The 21,827-nt window shown below is 39.8% G+C and overlaps 1 protein-coding gene across 4 annotated transcripts in view; it reads left to right on the top strand.

The window, feature by feature from the left end:
* The window catches only part of cadm2a (cell adhesion molecule 2a), a 181,191-nt gene extending 160,401 nt beyond the window's left edge, over positions 1 to 20,790 (top strand). For 3 of the 4 annotated variants that reach the window (XM_077504955.1, XM_077504953.1, XM_077504954.1), the window contains 6 exons: positions 633 to 794; positions 864 to 954; positions 1,031 to 1,209; positions 3,686 to 3,802; positions 16,897 to 17,019; positions 18,994 to 20,790. In XM_077504955.1, the coding sequence (XP_077361081.1) occupies positions 633 to 794; positions 864 to 954; positions 1,031 to 1,209; positions 3,686 to 3,802; positions 16,897 to 17,019; positions 18,994 to 19,112 (791 nt within the window). In that variant the 3' untranslated portion in view covers positions 19,113 to 20,790. The remainder of the gene's footprint in view (positions 1 to 632; positions 795 to 863; positions 955 to 1,030; positions 1,210 to 3,685; positions 3,803 to 16,896; positions 17,020 to 18,993) is intronic. The other variant, XM_077504956.1, reaches the window with a different exon arrangement.
* The last annotated feature ends 1,037 nt before the right edge of the window (positions 20,791 to 21,827 follow it).

A 21,827-nucleotide genomic window follows, 5' to 3' on the forward strand; every position in this document is an offset into this window, starting at 1 on the left:
AAAAAAAAATGAATTGCCACTAGACTGGCAGGACTTGTGGCAGAAGTGGTCTTAAAAGGAAAAATAATGGAAATTTGCTGTCCCGCCCTCTTCTAGTCATATTAAACATCCTTACTTCAAGGTCATGCAGCATTTTTTTCCACCTCTTTATAGTGATATATGAATTATGCATATGTCTACACACAAAACACATATATATTGTTACATATGCCAAGTAGTGCTTGTTATGGCTCCCACTAAAACATGAGCTAAATACATTTCTGTTAAACTAGATGATGTTTCCATCATATAGTCCTTGACACCTATTAGTACAAAAAAAAAAATAATAATACAAATGGGCGGAGCTTCAGTGTGTGTACATCATTATGCTTGTAGTTTGTTCATTGTTTTGACTGGATTGGAGGTGCATGCTGATGTATGTGCTGTAAAAGCTATTATGATAGAATTATTCTTGTATTAACATCTTATCACCGTTCCAATCAGCTCAATGTGACTTCATCTAATTACATTAACAGGGGATGTATATCTCTCCTTTCGATAACACGTCAGTGCCCCCGCAGCGCCATTTCAGATCCGAAGCGGCGCGATAAAGCGGCCGTGTAACCCACACCACGTTGCCGTTTTCCACGCAGGCGCCAAGGAGGTCAACGCCAGCGGGAAGACGTTCACGGTGCGCAGCTCGCTCCAGCTGCGCGTGGACAGGCGTGACGACGGCGTGGCCTACACCTGCCGAGTGGACCACGAGGCGCTCTCGCAGGCGCCGCAGCAGACCACCGAAGTGCTGGAGGTCCACTGTGAGTGTGCACGCGTACGCGACGGCGTTCCGGCCGAATCCTTTTCATTGACGCTTGTGCGTGTTATAGATGCTCCCCGGGTGACGATCGTCCACTCGCTTGCCGTCCCTCAGGAGGGGCAGTACCTAAAGCTGGACTGCGTGTCCCAAGGAAACCCTTCGTAAGAATGTTTCTGAGTTTGGTCCATAAATTTACCGCAAACCAAAGCGTCACATCACGTTTGCTTCTCTTTCCAGGCCGGACCCTGTGATGTGGACAAAGGACGGCGTGGAACTTTCGGACTTGGGCCGGGTGATCGTGGAGGGCCGGGAGCTGACGTTCACGTCGCTCAACAAGACGGACAACGGAACGTATCGCTGCGAGGCCAGCAACCACCTCGGGACCAGCAGCGCTGAATACGTGCTCTACGTCTATGGTGAGTCCTGCGAGAAACGCGGTGCAATAGAAAGGTAATATCTAGGGATGCTCAATACCACTTTTTTTTTTTTCAATGATGATGAAATTTCAATTCACCCAGTGACATAATTGATGATTAATGAGTTTGATTGTTTTTTTCCTTGATTATCAGTGGCTAATATCTATGGAATCACAGGAGTGCCAAAATTAATAGGAAATATAAACACAATCAATAAAAGAGAACATCAATCAATAAAAGAGAACATTTACAAATGCAGTTATATAAAGACATTCAATAAAAGAGAATATTTAATATTTATACATACAACAGCAGTCAAGAAAAGAGAATAGCGCTGAGCAACCGTGGGAAATCGTGTCATTGGGTATCAACTAGTCAGGCTGGACAGATTAGGGGCGGGGCTTTTTTTTTTTTTACAAAAACCACTTCAGACAGCATGCTGTCAACAAATGATTCACCCAAGGCCACTGGTATGTCTAAAAAGTTGGGTTGGTCCATTTTTGACCCATTTTATATACCCATATACCCTTATTTTTGATACAACTGTTTTTAGAGTGTAGCGTGAAATGAAAGGCAATTTTCTATTCTTCTAATGTCTAGTTCATACATTGAAATAAGGCCGGGTATCTGGCCGATACCAACCTGGTATCAGTACTCGGCCATCCCTACATAAAAACCTCTCACCAAAGTTTGTCCAAAATGGGGCTAAAATGATCGTATCTAAATAATTGAAAATTTGTACGATCAACAATAAAAGCCAGCAGCAAAGTGAAGTGCTGTTGTTTTTGGAGGCTCCCACTGTGCACGTGCATCAGCAGTGTGAGTGATTAGTGGTAACATCGCTCACACGGCCTCAGGTGGCACTAATACCACCACCGACGTCTTTCTTTAAATAAACCTGTGTCCCACTTCTTCCTCATGCACATCATGAGGGAGGAGCCAGCGTGTGTGTGTGTGTGTGTGCAATTTAGTGCTGTGTTATCAGTAAAATCAGCACGGAGGATAAGTCATTGCGAGCAACGCCAGAGGAAGTGGAGGATGAAGTGAATCAGTGTCAGGGAAAACAGATCGCTCGTTTTCTTGTGTTTCCTCAGCCGTTTGTCTCTCGGAATTAAAATCTCTCTTCCTTTCGTTTTCGAATGAGAGACAACAAGGCAGAAACAGAATTTCCCTAAGTGTAACAATAAATATTGCTTTATTATTACCGCTCACACCCAGTGCGGTGTTTGTATTTTGCAATTCAATATTCTTTGTCCAAATAATGGCGATATCTCATCCGGTCCTGCTTGCCTGCAGTGGCTCCAAAGTAATAAGCTAGCCAGGCCGTTCAAGGATACTAGCAAGGTTGCTATCAATAGTTCATGAAGTGTCTGATGCGGGTCGTACTCACGGCCACCGCCACATGAATGGAAACGCTTTCTTCTGTTTGTAAATCGTGGTAAAGATATGTATTTCTGGTTCCACATTCAAAACAATTTTTTGTCCTGACTGACTTGCATTTTAAGCACCAGTCCATGTTTCTGTAGCGATTTGATTAGCATGCTTTGAGCCTAGCATACCTTCAAAATGTCAGGGAAACGTAAAAGCCTCAAATCAGCGATGCCCTTAATGAAAGTGATGTTTTTCAACTGACAAAACTCCACACCACAGAGAAGAGCAATTGGGGTCAAAGAGTCCAATGGAGATTCATTACTTGTTCTTCCAAAATGGCACCCGCTTTGTTCCCGGCATTCATTAGCGATTAGCACACCTTTTAGCCTTTTGCAATTGCTGCCATAATTCTTGGAAAATACCTTTTTAATGGTTCCTGTGCAGCAAGGAGACATTTCCAGCCGGAGACGCGCAGTCGAGCTGTTTTGTGATTCTCGGGCCGGCTGAGAAGTCACGGAGACAGCCGGGCCTTGCGGCTCGGCCAATTAAAAAGCCTCCACAGCGCCGTAAAAAAGCCGAGTGACACAAACAAGGTGGCGGTGTAACCTCATTAACTTTGTCAAACAATGCTTCACCGCCAATCCCTTTGTCCACTTAATATTTCACCGCCGCCTTGGTTGAAACACGCCGAGGAATGTTATATTTTTCTTTTCTTTTATTATGTTTCTAATCACACAACTAAACTCTTAAGGTTGTGTAAACAAACTTTTTTTTTTATATATTGTGTTTAAAGGTTGCTGCTTTCCTCATCGTTGTGGCGTCAGACCACTCCCGCTTGTCCATTACTAGACTTGGGGGAAATAATTTCTGTAGTGTTATTTATACACGTGACGTTATTTTGGCATTTCCTTTATTTGTCTTCATTACTGAATGTGTTATTTATTGTATGTGCACTTTGTGTATTTCTGCTTATTTTTAACAATCATTTTTTATGTTCCCATTGCTATATCATGCCTAGCTGTCATCTAATTTCTGACATTTCCAGTTGCATTTTTGTTGTCCCTTTGTAAATGTTTGTCTGTCTACCCCACCCACCCCCTCCAAGACGAACCCACCACCCCGCCTCCATCCACCACACCACCCCCCCTCCATCCCATCCCCCCAGACTCCACTGCTCTAGTAGGCGCCCACGCTTCAGACCCCACAGTCACCGGAAACCGAGGTACAGTACCGGCGCCCGCTTTCTTCCAACCTCCTCCGAGCATTTTGTCGCGTAATCTCACGCTTGTCTCCCGTTAATAGCGACTCGTGCGTGCTCACTTCCCTGTCAATATTCTAAAGTTAATTATCAAAGAAGTTTGTTTTTTTCGTTTTTAAGATGCTTCCTCCAGGTACGCCGGCTTATTGTATTCAGTGCGAGTGCAGCTGTTTAAAATCCAATGTCCCCTTGACATTCCTAAGACTTGAGTAGTCCCGTGCCCTGAAAGCTCAAAGAAGTAAATGTCATGTCTGACTGCAAATGTCTGCCCCCCAGAGAGGACTCAACGTGACTCCTAATGCTGCGTTCAATCCAGGAAGCCTTCACACTTGAAAAGAACCTTTTTTTTTTTTTTTAGTAAATCAAACTTTCAGAGTGTCGTTGATGTACTCGCTCATAATTATTTGAATGAATTGTAATATGAAGAATGGGTTGTCATCTGTCAAGAGAATTTGAGCATTATTAGAGGGAACACTAAACGCTGATGTCATCATTTTTGAAGTGTCTATCATTCGTACAAAAGATGATGACATGCAGGGTCATAATTACGTTGCTATCCACTTTGAAACCTCCACTATGGTGCACATGTTCATTACATCTGAAGTATTTATGATAAAGTGGCCCCAAACTGTACATGTTTTTTCCAATAAATTTGAAAAATCCTTTTAAATTCTTACAAAATCAAGCTCATGCCATAAATGTTGTACTAATACAAATTAGTAATTATTTTTCTGCACTCGGCCGCTAGCATGTAATCTAGTGTGAGGAGGTCATGGTCATGTATCTGTGCGTTTCTTTAATCCTCTCCAAGGCTGACAGCATCATATTTTAGTTAACCATCGTCCAGCGTAAAGAGCGGTTCCAAGATTGGAATCTGAAAAAGTTGCTAGCGTCTATCATGGTGGCAACCAACAAGCCCAGAGACGCCAGAAAGATGTTATCGCCGGATGAGAACTACTTTGCCAGACATGGGGATATTGTCGAGTGATACAAGGAACAATTGAAGGACTTTTGTTGAACCCTTCAACGTAATGGAGGAGGAGTTGAAGTGGCCTAGCACATACTTCAAGTGCGGGTCAACAAGATGTTGGAGTAATAAGGCGCTAGTTGGACGAGATGTTTCCAGATATGGGGAACTTGGAGATTATTGTTTGGCTGTCTCGGTTGGCTGAGCACTTTAATGCCAGTCTGATGTTGAACAAAGCACTTAAGGAACTTATAGACAAAAGTTCCTGATCCCATTTTTCACGGACTACTAGGGCTGTTTTCCAAGTGCAAATGGTCTAAGAGCAAATCCATTATGGAAAATGCGTAGTCTGCAATTTTTTGAATGAAGGAAAGTTTTACCACAGAGAAAGACTTTTGACATTGGAAGATGATCTGATAGATCAATGGACGGGGATTGCCGGTTGATGTGGGGAAAGATGGATGGTAGATAGATGGACTCTTGGGTTGATGGAGATCCTTACGGATGGACAAACAGAACAATACTTACACAGACGGGTGGACTGTAGATATATTCACTAACAGATAGAGGATCAAACAATTTGGGTGTCTGAAATGACGGACAGCTCGGCATGATCGGATGGATGGAAGGACCGCTAAAAGGACTGTGAGACTGATAGAAAAACAGACATGATGAATTAGTTAGATGTATGTACGAATGGAGGGAAGGAGACCAATGGACTGACGGACCAACAGATGGACGGATAGCCCAACAGGCGTAAGGACAGATGGACAGGAACGATGCACAGTATGGGCAGACAGACAGATGGATGGACAGACAGATGTCCTGAGAGAAATTAAGCATCTTATACGCTAAAATATTATGCATATAGTATTTCAAAAAGTCAGAAAGACGTAAATGGAATGGACTACTATTATTTGTTTGACTGACCGTCTCCCTAGTGATTCTGTCTCTGTACCACCGCTCTCAAATTATAACGCTGACACAGCGCCACGTCTCATACGGCAACACGAGACGTCGCGTTTGATTGACGTATCAATTTCAAAGTCGGGTGCTGCGTTAAGCAATATGTAAATGAGTTCATTAACCCTCAAAGTTGAGAAAAAAAAACGTTTTCGTGAGATCTCTCCAATGCCTTCCTTTCTGCGGCTTCTCGTGTTCCGTCTCAAACCGTTTCTTTCGGTGTCACTGGCTTACTCCCCACTGCACGCGACATGTCTCGAAAGGCTTGCACACAATGCTGAATATTCCCATCAGCTTGTGATGTCTATTTGTGTTCTGCTGACACACAAGAGGGGCGCAGCTTCTGCATGTATCGTGAGGAAATCTCGATATCAGACTCCTTCAACGCGTCCCCAGTCGCGGGACGCTACGCTATCTGCTTTCATGTGTCGTCTTGATTTATTACCAACTCTTTTCACGGGCTCCAGATGAAAGCAAACATGCACGGAGCTCTTCCAGCCCCATGACGTTTTGTCTTTTTAATAAAGTTGTCCGCCTGCGCTGAAGACGCACGGTAGGTCCAAGCGTTGTCGCTCGTAAGGCGGAATATTAGCATATAATACACATGATTATCTCTTTTTATCTATTGCACTCCTCACTTATTGAGACCTTGCTGCAATTTGCGATGAATAAAACAATGCAGGTTATCGTGTACCAAGCCAGCATTCACCATGTAGTAAAGGTTTGACAGGGTTTACTTTATTTTAAATATTTGTTTTTTATGTGCTTGCTCAGAAACACGGATAACGATCCCAGTGTTGGAGTCACATCTTAGAAATGTTTCTTGCTATTTGCTGCCAATACAAGTCATCCAGTCTCACAGCAAGAGGTCTTTAAAAACTGAACAGACGCCACATTAAAAGTCTCGCTTCCTTTGCTTAGTTGGAAAGTGCCAAACAACTGAAGTTGTTGTAGGCCTGAAACAAAGAAAGACTTCACAATAACACCAATGATAAATGCAGAATTGGAAGTTTCAGTGATTTTTAACACTAAGACTGGCAGCCATTTATTGAGGGATAGCAGTTTCTTCATTTGTTAGTTTTTTTTTAACAGTGTGCATTATTTTTCAAATTACTGTAAAATCCTGTGAATAACACGTACGTGTATAATACACCCCCCAAAATTAATCTTAAAAAGACCAGCAGTCATTTATTGAAGAATAGCAGTTTCCTCACTTGCTAGTTTTATTCATAACAGTGCCGATTGTTGTTCTAATTACTATAAAATTCTGTCAATAACGTACTTGAGTATAACACATACCCGTGTATAATACACAACCCAAAATCATCCCTAAAGACTGGCAGTTATTTATTGAGGAATAGCACAAGTTCCTCACTTGCTAGTTTTATTTGGAACAGTGCAGATTATTACTATAGCTGCTGGAGAAGCCCGTGAATAAAGCATGCCCGTGTATAACACGTACCCGTGTATAATACGCCCCCCAAAATCGTCCTTAAAAAGCAATTTTTCTCTGCACTTGTGTATAATACGATTAATATGGCCCCCCAATGTGTTCATTAACAAAGTAAAGGAAATCCATAATGACTAAAATAATTTACATTCCAAGAGGCAAATGTCCTATCTACAATTATGTCGTGCTGTGGAAATATTATGTACCTTGTTTTTTATCCGGTATAATGTCTGCTCTAGTATATACATGGTTAATCTTAATACAGCTAATATATCTTAGACCAACAGTATTAGTGGTTAGTGGATGAGTGGAGTCACGTAGTGAAAGGTGGCATTTATTCAAGCTAGCAGGAATATTAGCAAATAAATATTTGATACAGCAGACTTGATGGTTGTAATAAATAGTATAATTAGCTCCACCATGCCTGGTGACAGTTGTTGACCTCTGGGGTGTAGCCACAGCAAAGATAAAGATTCCTAATCTGCGGCGTATGACTCCAGACTGATGCCCGAAGTGTAGCCCGTGATTCACTGTATTGATTAAGCGCTGGAGCGTACGCCCGGTCAGTCTTAATGGCAATGATACGTCTTTCGCTAAGCACCAAAGGTCTGCGCAATGTCATCAAAGTGTACATAAACACATCCTCGCTCTGCATGGCCGCTTACCTCCCCGCCGCATCCGTCTCCGCCGCTTTGCAAATTAGCTGCGACCTTGCCGAGCTGAAATTAGTAATCGCGCACAACAAGGCTTTCTTTGAAATATTTACCGTTGACTCCTCACAATCAGTATTCCTTTGGCCAAGCCCCGTTGCCTGATAGCGCTCCCCGGAACGGGGCCTGCCTCAGAGAGGACAGCAATTATTCATGGCCCGTGTCTCTGCCTGTGGAGGAGCCGAAATAATGAAATAAAGCACATCCACACTTAAAGTTATCTTCTCTTACTTTGGACCTGAGAGGAATGGAGGATCAAAGAAGAAAAACCTGCACCGGCGGCCTCGACACAAACTATGGTTGTACTCAAACTTGAGACATGCGGTGAAGTAGTCCAAAGTGATACTAGGAAGCTGGAAGACAGCTGATAGGTTATGTTACATCAGAGTCCCCATCCATAGCAACGTGTTCTACACCAAAGCTTTTATGCTCAAGACTTACAAACATGATAAGCAAAGACATCCATTCATCCGTTTTCTATACCACTTACCCTGTTCAGGGCTATAGACTTTATTTTTTAAATCGATAGTGCTTCAAAAAGTAAACTTGGATGGTTCAGAAATTATGCTGAAGTAACCTTTATCCCTTTCAATTTAGCACTTTCGAATGTGCATCCCCTACTTTTTAACAGGGAGTAAGGACAGTAGTTGATGGCAGGTGCTAAATTATAGCAAGCAAGTTGGCAAAGTTTTTGTTTTCTCTGTGGACTGTGGATTTGTTTCTCCGTGTTGTCCACTTGAAGGGTCAAAGGTGACGGGATCAATAATGGGTTGCCGCAGTATGGCGAGGCGATCTTTATCTCCAGCCGGGGTGTGTTCAGGATGCAATGTGGATCGTCTTGAAGACTTGCAGCAAGCTTCGGTTTAATTACCAGCATTCCTCCGGGGTCTGTTCCTTGAGGGGTTGCGCCGTCTGCATTTCAAGACGAGGGGTCTTTTCCCCACGATGAAATATTCATGACGCCGGCGCTTGATTGTGAAATCTACCTTGCAAAATAGTCTGACTCTAATAAAGGTTACAAAAGTTGTGGAAATAACGAAAGCCAAAGAAGAATTGACGAAAAGTGAAAACTTGAGTTCACGGTTGGATGCAAGGAAATAAGTTAAGTGGAATTTCTATAGATGGAATTCCATTCCGACTAAAGAAACCCAAATGTGTATGGAAGCCATTTTTTGGCTACAGGCGATCACTAAATTGATTATTTTAGTTCCTAAAACTAAGTCCAGCAAAAAATGTAAGCGGTCGGACAAATATGTGCATTATGAATTCTCATGTATGATGGAACGTATGGTGTTCCACATGGTTCATTTCTGGGGTCTCTGTTGTTTTAGGTTAAAAACAACTGGTCTTAATCTGTTACGTTTAAAGTGTATCTAAGTTATTATAAATTTGCTAAAATGCTTTACACTCATATGAACTTTAAAGTGAACTGCTTTTTCTTTAGAACTGTACCAGATAGTGTGGCTGTGTTTAAAATAAGTCACACCATCTGGGGCAACATTGGAAACGAGAACTTTCATTTCTAATGGAAAATCACATGTTTACTTGCAACACATTTACATCCAAGCAGACAGATATGTTATTTTAAGATAATGCAGCGTTGCACTATTGCGCTTTCCCAACCCCCTAGTAGTGCAACGCTATATTTTGTAGCCGGATAGGGAACAGTCCCAATAAATAGAGAGGACGCAAGAGAATTACCAGAGCATCCATGGCAGCTTGTATCTGGCAACTCTGCTCTCCTCGTTGCGAATGAAAACAAATAAGTCTTGTCTTCTCATCCTTGTGTTGTCATTCTTATATGTTAACATGATCTTTTTGGATTTATTTGCTAGTAGCCTTGAAAGATCAGTCACAATGCTTTAAATTGGTTGGCACTCGAGGTTTTCTTTTTTTTCTGGCATTGACAAAGTTCACTTAATCTAACGTAGCAGTAACGTCATGGTACAATCAATATACGAGTGAAAAAGACTTACTTGCCATAAATATAGAGCAATCGAATGAAAAACGGTGTCTTAAGAGCAGCGTGAACAGAACATATTTTTCCTGTGCCCCATCATGAGCACAAAATGTTCACATTTTGTGTTCATGATGGGGCACAGGAAAACACATTTCCCCTGTTAGCCACCACTGCTAACCTTTCAAAGAAAAAGCCCAACTCACACTTTTGTGTTTGTTTCCCAACTTTTAAGCACGAAGGACAAAAAGTGCAGGGGTGTACTCTGCAGGTACTCATGTTCAATCTGCTTTAGACAGGGGAGAAACCTGTTGTGAAAACTCAATAAGTGAAAGGACAATTTTCATTCCTTGGGGGGATTTCAAACCGCTTGATTCCATTGCTATCGATCTAACGTTAGCGCGGGGTTAGGACGTGTGATGAGCAGAAATAACATTTTCTCTGGCGGCTGACTTGCGTTTTAAAGCAAAAGCGTTATGTTCCCGTCGCAGCGTCCTGAGAGGGGTTAAATATTGAACAGCCGCCGCGACAATCTTCTGTCCATTTCCTCCCCCGCATCAGGGGGCAGGACGAATTAAAACATAATGCAAAGGTCTTTGCGCTTATTGCCGAGCCAGCTTATTGATGAGCTGTCACATTAACTGGCTTTGGGGGGGAGAAATATAGCAACAATTTGGAAGTAAGTGTAGAACAGGGAGAGCCAAATCATTCCATCTCAAGGCGCATGCGATGAATTACATGTAATAAACCACCTCCGTTGGTTTGAACACTTGAAGGTCTGCTTTGTATTTGTTGACGAAGTTTGTCCCTCCGAAGGATAATCAGGTTTAACGTGTCCCACTGTGGGGTTTTCATTGAACTCGGTTAATGCTAACCGCCCCACTCACGCAATTATAACCGAAAAAGTAGCCGTAGTGAGTTGGCGCAGGTGGTACACTCGTCTTATCCCGTAGTCGTTTCGTCTGGCTGTTTCGCAGAGGTTATCGTCTCCGCCCAACACGAAGCTGCCCGTGATAGATTGATTCTCGCATTGGGCTTAATGAATTCATATGATTAATTATCTTACTCTGATTATAACTTCATTTTCATTGTGAGAGCAGCACAGGAGGGAGGGAGGCTGCTTGAATATTCAAGAGAGAGTCCGCGACCATGTGAGGGGCTTTATTGAATGATTAGCAGGAGTAATTTGTTTTCAGAATCTAATTAATCCTCTCTGAGACGCCAAGCAATAATCTGCAAGGACACACGGAAAGAAAAAATTGTCAAAACGCACACGTGTCTCAGCGGCGACGTTTTGACTTTCTTCAAATGTTCGACGCTCGTCTGCCTTTTTCGTCCGTCTGCCGCAGCCGGCAGCGACTCCTCCATCTTGGCTGGAGAAGTCGGCGTTAGATGAAGCTCAAGCAGTCTGAGCCAAAAAAGTTGGACTTCATTGACTCATTGAACTGGTTGAGTCTGCGGGCACTTTGGACTGCTTTCTCTCTGATTAGCAACTGCGGCAACATGCAACTTCCTCGTGAAATCAGACATTAGAGCAACAAATCATACAAACACGCCGTGTAAAAATGAGAGTAACTTCTGTAAAAGTAACCACAAAATCGTAAATCACATTATTAATCACTATATTATTAATATCCATCCATCCATTTTCTGAACCGCTTGCTCCTCACAAGAGTTGGGGGGGGTGCTGGAGCCTTTCTCAGCTGGCTATGGGCAGTAGGCGGGGGACACCCTGGACTGGTTGCCACGAAAATGCTTAAAAAAAAAAAAAAAAAAATTGTTATACAGTACCTGTATTTGATTTGTGGATGGTTGTTTTCAAATACAGTTCCCTCGCTATAACACGGTTCACCTTTCACGTTTCACCTTTCCTCATTGTTCTGTGGATTTTTTTGTGTGCAATTTTGCATGTTTTTTTTTGTTTGTTTTTTTTACAGAAGTGTACGTATTTTTTAAGTTTGTAAAAGCTTGAACATTAAATAAAATACATATATATATATATATATATATATATATATATATATATATATATATATATATATATATATATATATATATATATATATATATATATATATATATATATATGTGTGTGTGTGTAATATATCAAATTACTCACATGACTTCAATAGTTAGCTCACGATTAATTGCAAATTTTCTGTTCTAAATGTACAATAAAATGTACAATAAAAACATTCTAAGTTTTCATACTTTTAACATAAAAGTGGAAAAAATCTTAAACTAATCCAAATATGGCTGCATCTTTGAGTCACTGATGCAGTAATTTCATAATAATTAATAACATTAAGTTAAAAACAAAAAAAGTTGTTCAGTATTGAAAAAAAACGATGATATTGATTTATGTTGGTCGTTTTGCTGCCACTAGACGGCATAATTGCATTTGTAAGATGGTGACAGTTCAGTGCATTTTTTCTTTTCATATTAAGAGCTATCTAATATTTAGCATGAAGTAACTTGTGAAATTCTGCATATTTTTTAATTGTAAAATACAACGTGACCCCAATCTGCATAAATGTATGCATTATTATAAAATTTATTACCGCTAAATTTTGACGTGGACATGTATGCTGCGTTATGACTGGAATTCCCCAAATACAAGCGGCAAGTAAAGGGGGGTCATTAATTGCATGTTAAAAAAATAAAATTAAAAAAATAGTGGCATTAAAGGAACTTTAAATTAAACTTAAACTTATTGCAACTTAAACTTAAAATTATTTACACACAAATTTATATATATATATATATATATATATATATATATATATATATATATATATATATATATATATATATATATATATATATATATATATATATATATATAAGAAGATAAAAGTAAATAAAGAAATCCAGAATGGAAGCTTGTAGATCTCCACGGCTCCATATCACATAATCTTTTAATAAGGGCACATACCTTCTCTGTGCGATTTCATGCGAGCGTAGCAGAGCAAACTTCTCCTTCAATATTTATGGCGCTCTCCTTGTCGCCCGGCCGTGTTGAATAAATCAAAGACGTTCACAGCTTGTGTGAGCCACCGACTCCACCAAAAGTGTTCCTCCTCAAGCCGCCAGCTAAATCCTCGTCTGATGGGTGTCGGCCTCTTTCGGGGGTTCGCGACCGTGACCCTTTAGAAACAAGCCGCTTCGCTGGGATGACTGAAAGAAGAAAACCACCCTTAAGTGCGCTTTAGTCCAAATAATGGCCTCCTCTCAAATAGACATTTTACGTGGCACCATTTGAAGACATACGGTTGACACACTGAACACAACATTATGTACACCTGCGCAATCTAATGAGCTGTGTCAAAATCCCGCCTTTACCGAGATAAGGCCCGATGAATACAACGCTGACTGAGTCAAATAATGAAAGCAAAACAGCCCATTTTTCACGTAGCCGTGAAGTGACGAGATAAAACAGACTTTTGCGAGATTTCCCAGGTTTTTATCTGTAACGCCGCCTCGCTGCTCATCTGATGTTTGAAAGGTTTGAAAGTCACCTCACGGGATGGCGTTGAAAATGGAGGAATCGCGCTTTATCAAAGTCGGGCTGTTGCACATCCGCCGTCCTCATCGAAAGAAGTTCAGTGCAGTCATTTACCAAACACAATTGTCCTTTGCGCTGGCATTCATCTGGCGAGGCTTAACGGCTCAGCCGGCAGCCATCAAATGGAGCATCTCTCACGACTAATCGGCACCTTAAACAAAAAGGCTTACACAGATGGAGTGTCCTTGAGCCTTTGTCTGTACAAGAAACCCAGGAGCAATAGAAACCATCTCAATCCATATGTTTAGATTAGATAATTTGATCAAATCTGAACAGTGATTTTATTCATTGACAACACATTTTTTTAAAAAAAACAAAAAAAGTGCTTTTGGGGGGCTCGCAGAGATCATTTCAATGAGGAAAATAGATTTTTATATTCAAGTAAATGAGTTACAACATGCTTGGTCATGGAACAAACATACTAATTTAATAGTTTGGGATTTCTTGTATTTCACAGGGTTATAATAGTTTTTGAATTTTCATCATAGACATTTTTAGTTTGTTGTTTTTTAAATAGTTTTAATTAATTTTCAGAGGATTTGTTGCTTTTATTAGTTTTAGATTTTTCAACATTTTTTTATTAGTTTTAATATTAGCTTTAGTTCTTAAAAATGTTTGTGTACTTCTTGTGTGCAAGGGAAAAACAAAAAACAAAAAAAAACAAAAAATCCCTTGTTTATCACTGAAGACGTTAACAAAATATACCCGCTATAAGTGAAATCTGAGAAGTAGTGAGCTTTATATTTTATTTGCATTATATACATTTTTAAGGCTGTAAAATCCCTCACCAAACACTTTACACACTTTTCTCAGACAGTCATGAACATTTTCTCATATTTCTCTCTTGTTTAAACCATGTCAATGTTTGAGCCTTTGCAAACTTAAAAAAAATAAAAATAAAAAAATTGGTACGCGTCCATAAAAAAAATAACTAAATTATTACAAACTAAAATAAACAAATAAATGATAAAATAGGTACATTTCCCTAAAAATAAAATTCTGTACATAAAATAAAATAAAACATGCAATCATATAAAATCTTAATTTCTGGGCTCAAATATGAAATTTTGCATAATGGTAAAACATGTATTTTTACATGCAATATTCTCCAAAATGTTTTATATGCATCAAGTGGCGGGACTCAAAGTCCGCCGTGACATGTTCATGTCTGCGTGTGTGTGCCGCTAAAAAGTCGTCACTGTCATGCCACAATGAGGTACAGAGACAACCATGGGGGGGAACATCGCTTCCCTCTTTCGCTTCACTGACCATGCGGAACTTTAGCACAGTGAGACCCTGCTAAGTGCCTGTGCGTGTGTTTACGCGTGTGTGTGCGCGTGCGTCATGGCGGGCTTTTTTTTTGTCCGCTGGGAGGCGGCCAAGTGTGAAGGCCTGGTCATTCACACCACGAGAGCGCATGCAAGCCAGCTGTTCAATTGGGCCACATGGGAAGAGAAGTGGCAGCTATGTATGTCAAAATTGCGTATATGGATATTTTTATACAGTGAAGAAAAGAAAAAAAAAAAAAAAAAACTTTTTATGCTATCGGCAAGTTAAGTCAATATTTCCACATGCTTTTAGCATTAGCATAGCCATATAAGTGTTATGATGTTGTTCGGATATTTAAAAAAAAAAAAAAGTTCTTTATCACAGTTTTTGCGCCCACATTATTGTACATAACATTGTAAAGTTTCACTTTGCCTCCCTGCCACTCGTCGGGTCCCGCCGGTTTGAATATTTTAAGACTAGCAGCGACGATCAGATTAGCCAAAGCTAGCAGTGCTAACAGTTAGCCGATTTGAAGATGAGGTGCCACTACCACCATTAGCAGTTTGTCAACGTCAAGCTTCCATGCATTCTGTATTAGAGCTGTCAAAATTAATTGATTCATCAACAAGTAATCCAATGGTGTCCAAAGTACGGCCCGGGGGCCATTTGCGGCCCGCCATCCATTTTTCAGTGGCCCGTGACATATGCTAAAAATGGCATTTGACTCAGTTCAAATAAAATAAACAAAACAAAAATGTTTGGATATGGTCAAAGTAAGAAGGGAGGGTATTGAAAAACGGGTGCCATTGAAGGTTATTTTAATTAACTAAAACTAATGAAAAAAGTAAAATTAAAAAAACAATCTTGTTACCAAAATAAAATAAAAACTAAATGCTTTTTAAAAAACGAAAACTGAAACTACATTTTATGTTTACAAACTATAATTATAGCAAACATCCTTCGTTTTAGTCTTTGGTAATTATTTTAATGCATGAGCCTTTGGGGATGATTTGGAATGTTATTTTTAGTAGATTTATTTTGATATAAACGGGAATAACGACGTTTGAAAGTATGTCACACAGAAGTGACGTCATTGAGCAGCAGCCAATAGAAAAGCGCCTTCAGATGACGTTGCTCACCATTCCCATGGTGTTTTTTTTTAAATGTTGTGCACAAGTAAGACACATTTAAAAAAAAAAAAAAAAAAAATCACCAATAGTGAAACTAACAAACTAAACTAATAAAAAACTAAAATGAAAAATTCCAAAACTATAATAACCCTACTGCCATATTACAAATAAGTTGGTTTATATAATGTAGCATTTTACTAAATATGCAAAAGCACAAATAAATTATTTGTACAATTTTTAGGACTGAACACAATTTCTCTTCATAACATTATGTGGCCCTTGCGTCCTTCTGATTTTCTATATGTGGCCCTCAAATGAAAAATTTTGGACACCCCTGATATATGAATACAAAGTATGAAATAAACACCAATCACTGGTTAAAAAACAGTAATCAGGGAAAAACATTTAAAACAATTAAAATGAATCTGATTAGTCGATGAATCGATTGAATAATTGATAGATTAATCAATTCTAAAAATATTCTATAGTGACAGCACTAATTTGTATACAACTTAACATTTGAGGCATAATAGATTTTTTTTTTTTCAATTTTTCTGGAGTTTTTCACAAGCTGCGAGCAGCTTCCTAATAAAGATCCTTCTGTCAGTCGTCAGTGCAGCTTTTTCGCACCTCTGTTCGGCTCACAACAATCACCCTTGTCCTTTTTTGGATTTTCTGTGTGATGATTTATTTACTGTACCTTGGCGACAGCCAGCCTGGTTTGCATTTCGGGGACTCTCGTGACTCCACGGGTGCTTCCTGAATTATTCAAGTCCCCCCCCTTTTTTTTTTTTTTTTTTTTTTCTTCCCTCCGACTCCCTATGTCGTTGTCTTTTCACCTTCATTTTGCCGGCCGAATGTCTCTCTCTCGTCTCCTTGCTCTGTGTTTTATTATTCCCTGCGAGATTCTGTCAGAAGCGTCATTAGAACAAGAGAAAGTCGGATCGAAAATCCCTTCATTCCTTGTTGCAGTGTTTGCTCTTTCCCTTTTACTGACGCTGGCGTTTTTTTGTTTTGTTTTTTCCATCTCCCGGTGTCTGCCCTCAGATCCCAACGCTGTGGGCCATCACGGCACGGACCACGCTTTGATCGGGGGAGTGGTGGCGGTGGTGGTCTTCGTCACCTTGTGTTTAATCATTGTCTTGGGAAGATACCTGGCCAGGCATAAAGGTAAAAAAAAAAAAAAAACCTGCCGTCCATCTCTCCTGTCTCACTGTGAACGACCTCGCCACGTCCCACGAGACGTTCCCGGCGCTCCGCCGATCCCCAGGTGGCACGTGAACGATACGCGCTGGCTTGCTGTCAAGGACGAAGAATAAAAGAAGGCGGCGGATCGGTGCAGATTGGAAATCCCTGAAGACGCGCGGGAGTGTTCAGAAATCCCTTTTGGTCAAAGATGACATACTACTACATCAGGGAAGGACAACTTAAATCCTGAAAGGGGGCGGTCGCCGTTTTTCATCTGTGCTTTTCACACCTCCCAACTAGATTTATAACAAAAATGCCATTTTAATTATGGATACATATGTGCAAAATACCATATATGTGCTTAATATATTTCCTTCATTTTTTTATTTGTTTATTTGAGTAACATCAAGTTAAAAGAAACAAAATAATAACAACAAAAGTTATGCAAAGGTGGTACTCAAAAGAAGTTCCGAGAACTTAGAATAATCCAAGCCTTTATTTTCCACTATTTGGTGATACATATTTCTCGTATGACACAACCTCAAACTGAGGACGAAAACAAAACATCACAATATACCCCCTCAGTTTAAAGTTACAATGTTTCACCTCATCACTATGGCAATTTACAGAAAACCAATCACAATTTATGTCATAATTATATAAAATTAATAACGTACTTATTCACAATTAGCACAAGCAGGCATCAAATAGACAATATAAGAATACAAAAAAAGGAAAACAAACAGAACACTCGTTTATGGTCATATAGTTTCAAGATAACTCGAAGACAAATTGTGTAAATGGTATACACGTTTGGAATCGTACAATACTAGAAAAACTGAAGACAACAGAAGAAAAGTCTCAATAGACTTATTAATAAATACAGTATAAGAAAAAAATTGTCACAAGGGGAAAAGAAGTCAATTTTCATCATACATTTCTCAATAGATTGATAAAAGACAACAACAAAGGGTTTGAAACAAACAACAAAATAACCTCATACTGTGATTTTATTTTTATTTTTCAGTGCTCTTGCATAAAAATGACCATCCAAGGATGGCACAAAACTGTGAAACAGAAAACAAAATTCAATGCAAGAATTGATTTCACAAAAATTCAACTCACTAGAGAGTCACTATTAAGGTACTATGCTTGTCATCTAAATCCACAAAAAATAAAATGAAATCATTAGGTCGACTCATATTGTATCGGCAGCATAAGACCCAGTGCAAGGGCAACTATCTGCCATCTAGTGGTGAATGGTGATATTACAACTTTGAACTATACGGCGGACTCAGCACAAATCGAACAATTGCCCTTGGAAATGCACTAGAGAAAAGAAATGTTTTTTGAAACCAAAACATTTTTACAAAAAGGTCTACGTTGTCCATGAAAAACATACGGTTTGTCTACCAAAAAAAAATAACAAAATTTAAAAATTAAATAATCCATATTGAATTGGTTACGGTTATATTGGAAAAATATCCACAAAATGGTGCTGACCCATGAGTAATTGGGGGTCCACTCTAATAGAAGAAACGTAATTTATAATTTCCCCCCACCCTCGGGGAAATAGGCAGGGGAGGGATGAGCAGTTACGCACGGAGGTGGAGGAGGGAGGGAGCAAAACGAAAGACACAGTAAAAACGGAAGCCTTTTAGCTCTGGTGATTCATGTGCATTGTCCTGAGTGGGAAAAAAAATACATAAATGGTGCCAGCGGGTACGAGTTAGCCCCAAGGACACCATGAGTAGCCAATGGGTCTTTTGTCAAAATATTAAACTGAACATGCGACACATCTCTTCTGTACCAAATATTATATATTGTTTTGAAATAAAATACATTGTGTACATTTATCAAAATGTTTTTTAAAGCTGTAGTTTTAATACCGTGATATTGTCATGCTTTTACTTTTTTGTTGTTGTTTTCGTGTAACGCGCTCTTTGTGTTGCGCAGGAACGTATCTGACAAACGAGGCCAAAGGCGCGGACGACGCGCCCGACGCCGACACGGCCATCATCAACGCCGAGGGAAACCACGCGCACGCCGAAGAAAAGAAGGAGTACTTCATCTAGACTGTAGAGGGCGCTCCCCTTGCCATCCGTCCCTCTCTGTGTCTCTTATATATTTTTTTTTGTGTTGTTTTTTTTTTTTTTTTCTCCCCCCCGCCTCCAACCTGTGAGCGAGGCGGCGCACAGACAGCGAGGATCCCACCGCGTTTGCCCTCTTTTTCGGCTTCATCTTTTTTCCCCCCCCCCGAATGGTTCGGCGGCCATTTTGCGCCAGGCATCGCTGCGGAAGTTCACTCGTGTTTTTGGCCCCTCGACCCCGGAAACGTGTAAATCTACCATGACTGCTTCTTACACACACAGTCAGACACCCGAACACACCACCACGAGCCCTCCCTCACAACACGCACACACACGCGTCACATCAACACGGTGCCTAAAAATACAGACGCCATTGAACTCGTGTCAATGCCTTCATGTATCAGTCAGTAGCAATGTAAATGCTTTTGTGGATGGTCACCAGGACGGACCATCAGCCCTTTGCTAGCTCACAGCATTGTTGTCTTTTGAGTACTCTGATTTTTTTTATTATTTTTTTTATAATTTCAATGACGATCTGTGCTGTATCACGCCTTATACACTCGATATCTTAGACGATCCCTCCTTCTTTAAATAGACTTGTAATTAAAATGTCCAGCCATGTAAGATAAGAAGAAGAAGTCGGCTTTGTGTGACACTCGTGTAGCAAGATTGCTCCGATGCGTGTGTAGTTTGTAGAGTGGTGGGGGGGTGGGGGGGGTTGTAGTGTGCTCCTGTTTAGAGCTGAGAATACACACCAAAAATTTAGCAAACGTTGCTAGATGAGACATTTCATCCATTGAGAAGAATAGGAGCGCATTTTCAAAATCGACTTTGTGTGTATATTGCTGAAACTTCTTTTGTTTTCCACATGATGGCTGCAGGTCCACTAGCTGTATTTAAATCATAATGAGAAGAGGGGGAAAAATAAAAAATAAAAAAAAGATCCCAAGAAATGTAAAATTAGGAAATGGGTTGAAATTAGTTCCGTTCTGTACAGGGATTTTGTGATAAATACATTTTATTTCTGTAAATTCTGTTTTGATGTGCACTTCAACTAGCAGGTGGAGATTTTTCGTTTTAAGGAAAGGTTCAAAAACTTAAACATGCTCAAAATGAAGTATTTTACATTTATGTGTCACTGATGTGAAATATTCAAAAGTTGCATTGCGTTGCTTTCCATACAAATTCCAATTTAAATTTCTCAGTTGATTTGTAGGATGACGTCTTGCAATGAGCAAAGACGTCCGTCCTCATTTCACCACCGTATCAAGCAGCGTGTCCACTGACTCGGTGGACGATTATTTCCCAAATGTTCAAAATTGGTGGACAAACGCGGAAAAAGCACAAGATGGAGTCGGCGTGTTCCATTGCAAACATTTGCCTTGAGGTTGCTACTTTTATTCAAATCAACTGTGGAATCTTTTGTTTCCAAATCGGAGGAGAAAAATCCAATATTTTCTCTTTGAATGGTTTTCAACATCCTGCTGTGTAATGTTTCTGCTCAAACGTGTTTGATTGTGAAAATTGCTATTGAATTCCAGCTCTCCTGTTACCTTTTTGTATATTAGCAATTGTTATTGTTGATTTTTTTTTACGTTTTTGTTTTGGCACAAGGCATGTAAATAATGTGTGGGAAACTAAAGTTGGTAAAAACACATCGGCACATTTTTGTTGGCCTCCTTTTCCTATTTAAATTCTTCAAAGAGGTATTTAAGAGAACAGGAATGTTTGGTAACGTGATAGCGGAGAACTGAGGTGTTTATGGCTTTTTAATCACATTTCCATGATCGAGCATGTGGAAAACTGACGATTAATATTTTTTTTTTTTTTTTTTTAATCTCTTAATGTTCCAGTTTCAAGGGTGTACCTTGACGTCCCATAGCTGATGTAATATTTGTGTTTTGCACCCTTCTTTGACACCACCAGGCAAAACATGTCACAAAAAGATATATAATTAATCAAAATAGACACTATAAATCCAAAATCTATTCCAGACAGACAGAACTCTGATCGATTATCATTCCCATCTTTGGGTATGGAACTCATTTATATAACAATTAATTCATTGAGGTTGCAAAAAAATAAATAAATATTTCAAAACTCACATCAACAATCCAATTGTTTGGCCTGCCAGCAAGTCAGACGCCGACTTAGTCACGTTGTCTATTGTGCGAAAGACATTAGGCAAGCAGTATATTAACCGAGCAAGATGGAGGCAATTGTTACCAAGGGCAATGGAACAGTTGGCCCAGCTGTCTCCTATTTGGTGACCAATTTCCAGCATTATGCAAATACGGTCAGTAAGTAATGTCTTTGTCACCGAGTGAACTCAAACACTTGCCGCAGCGTCTCCTTGAGTGGAACATAACAACACTCACTTAACGTTCTCGGTAACGCTTGCAAGCAGATGGATGTTTGTGTTCGATTAGTCTGGAAACGACTTGGTTGGGTTAAGGAAAAGGTCATGAATCTGGTAGGATTGTGAGCATGATTTAAAGCAGGACAAAATGGTGGGATAAAAACTAGTGAACTTAGTGAGATAAGCAGTGTAGAGATGTTATAACCTCTGTTAATCCTAAAACACAAGCCTTATTTTAATGTCAATAGCATTATGATATACGGAGATGTAAACCTTTATTGCAAATTTATTAATTGTCATACAAGTCTCATTGCTTTGAATGTACGTCTGCTTGTGTAATG

This window comes from Festucalex cinctus, chromosome 18 (genome assembly GCF_051991245.1).
Source record: "Festucalex cinctus isolate MCC-2025b chromosome 18, RoL_Fcin_1.0, whole genome shotgun sequence".
Taxonomy (NCBI): Eukaryota; Metazoa; Chordata; class Actinopteri; order Syngnathiformes; family Syngnathidae; genus Festucalex; species Festucalex cinctus.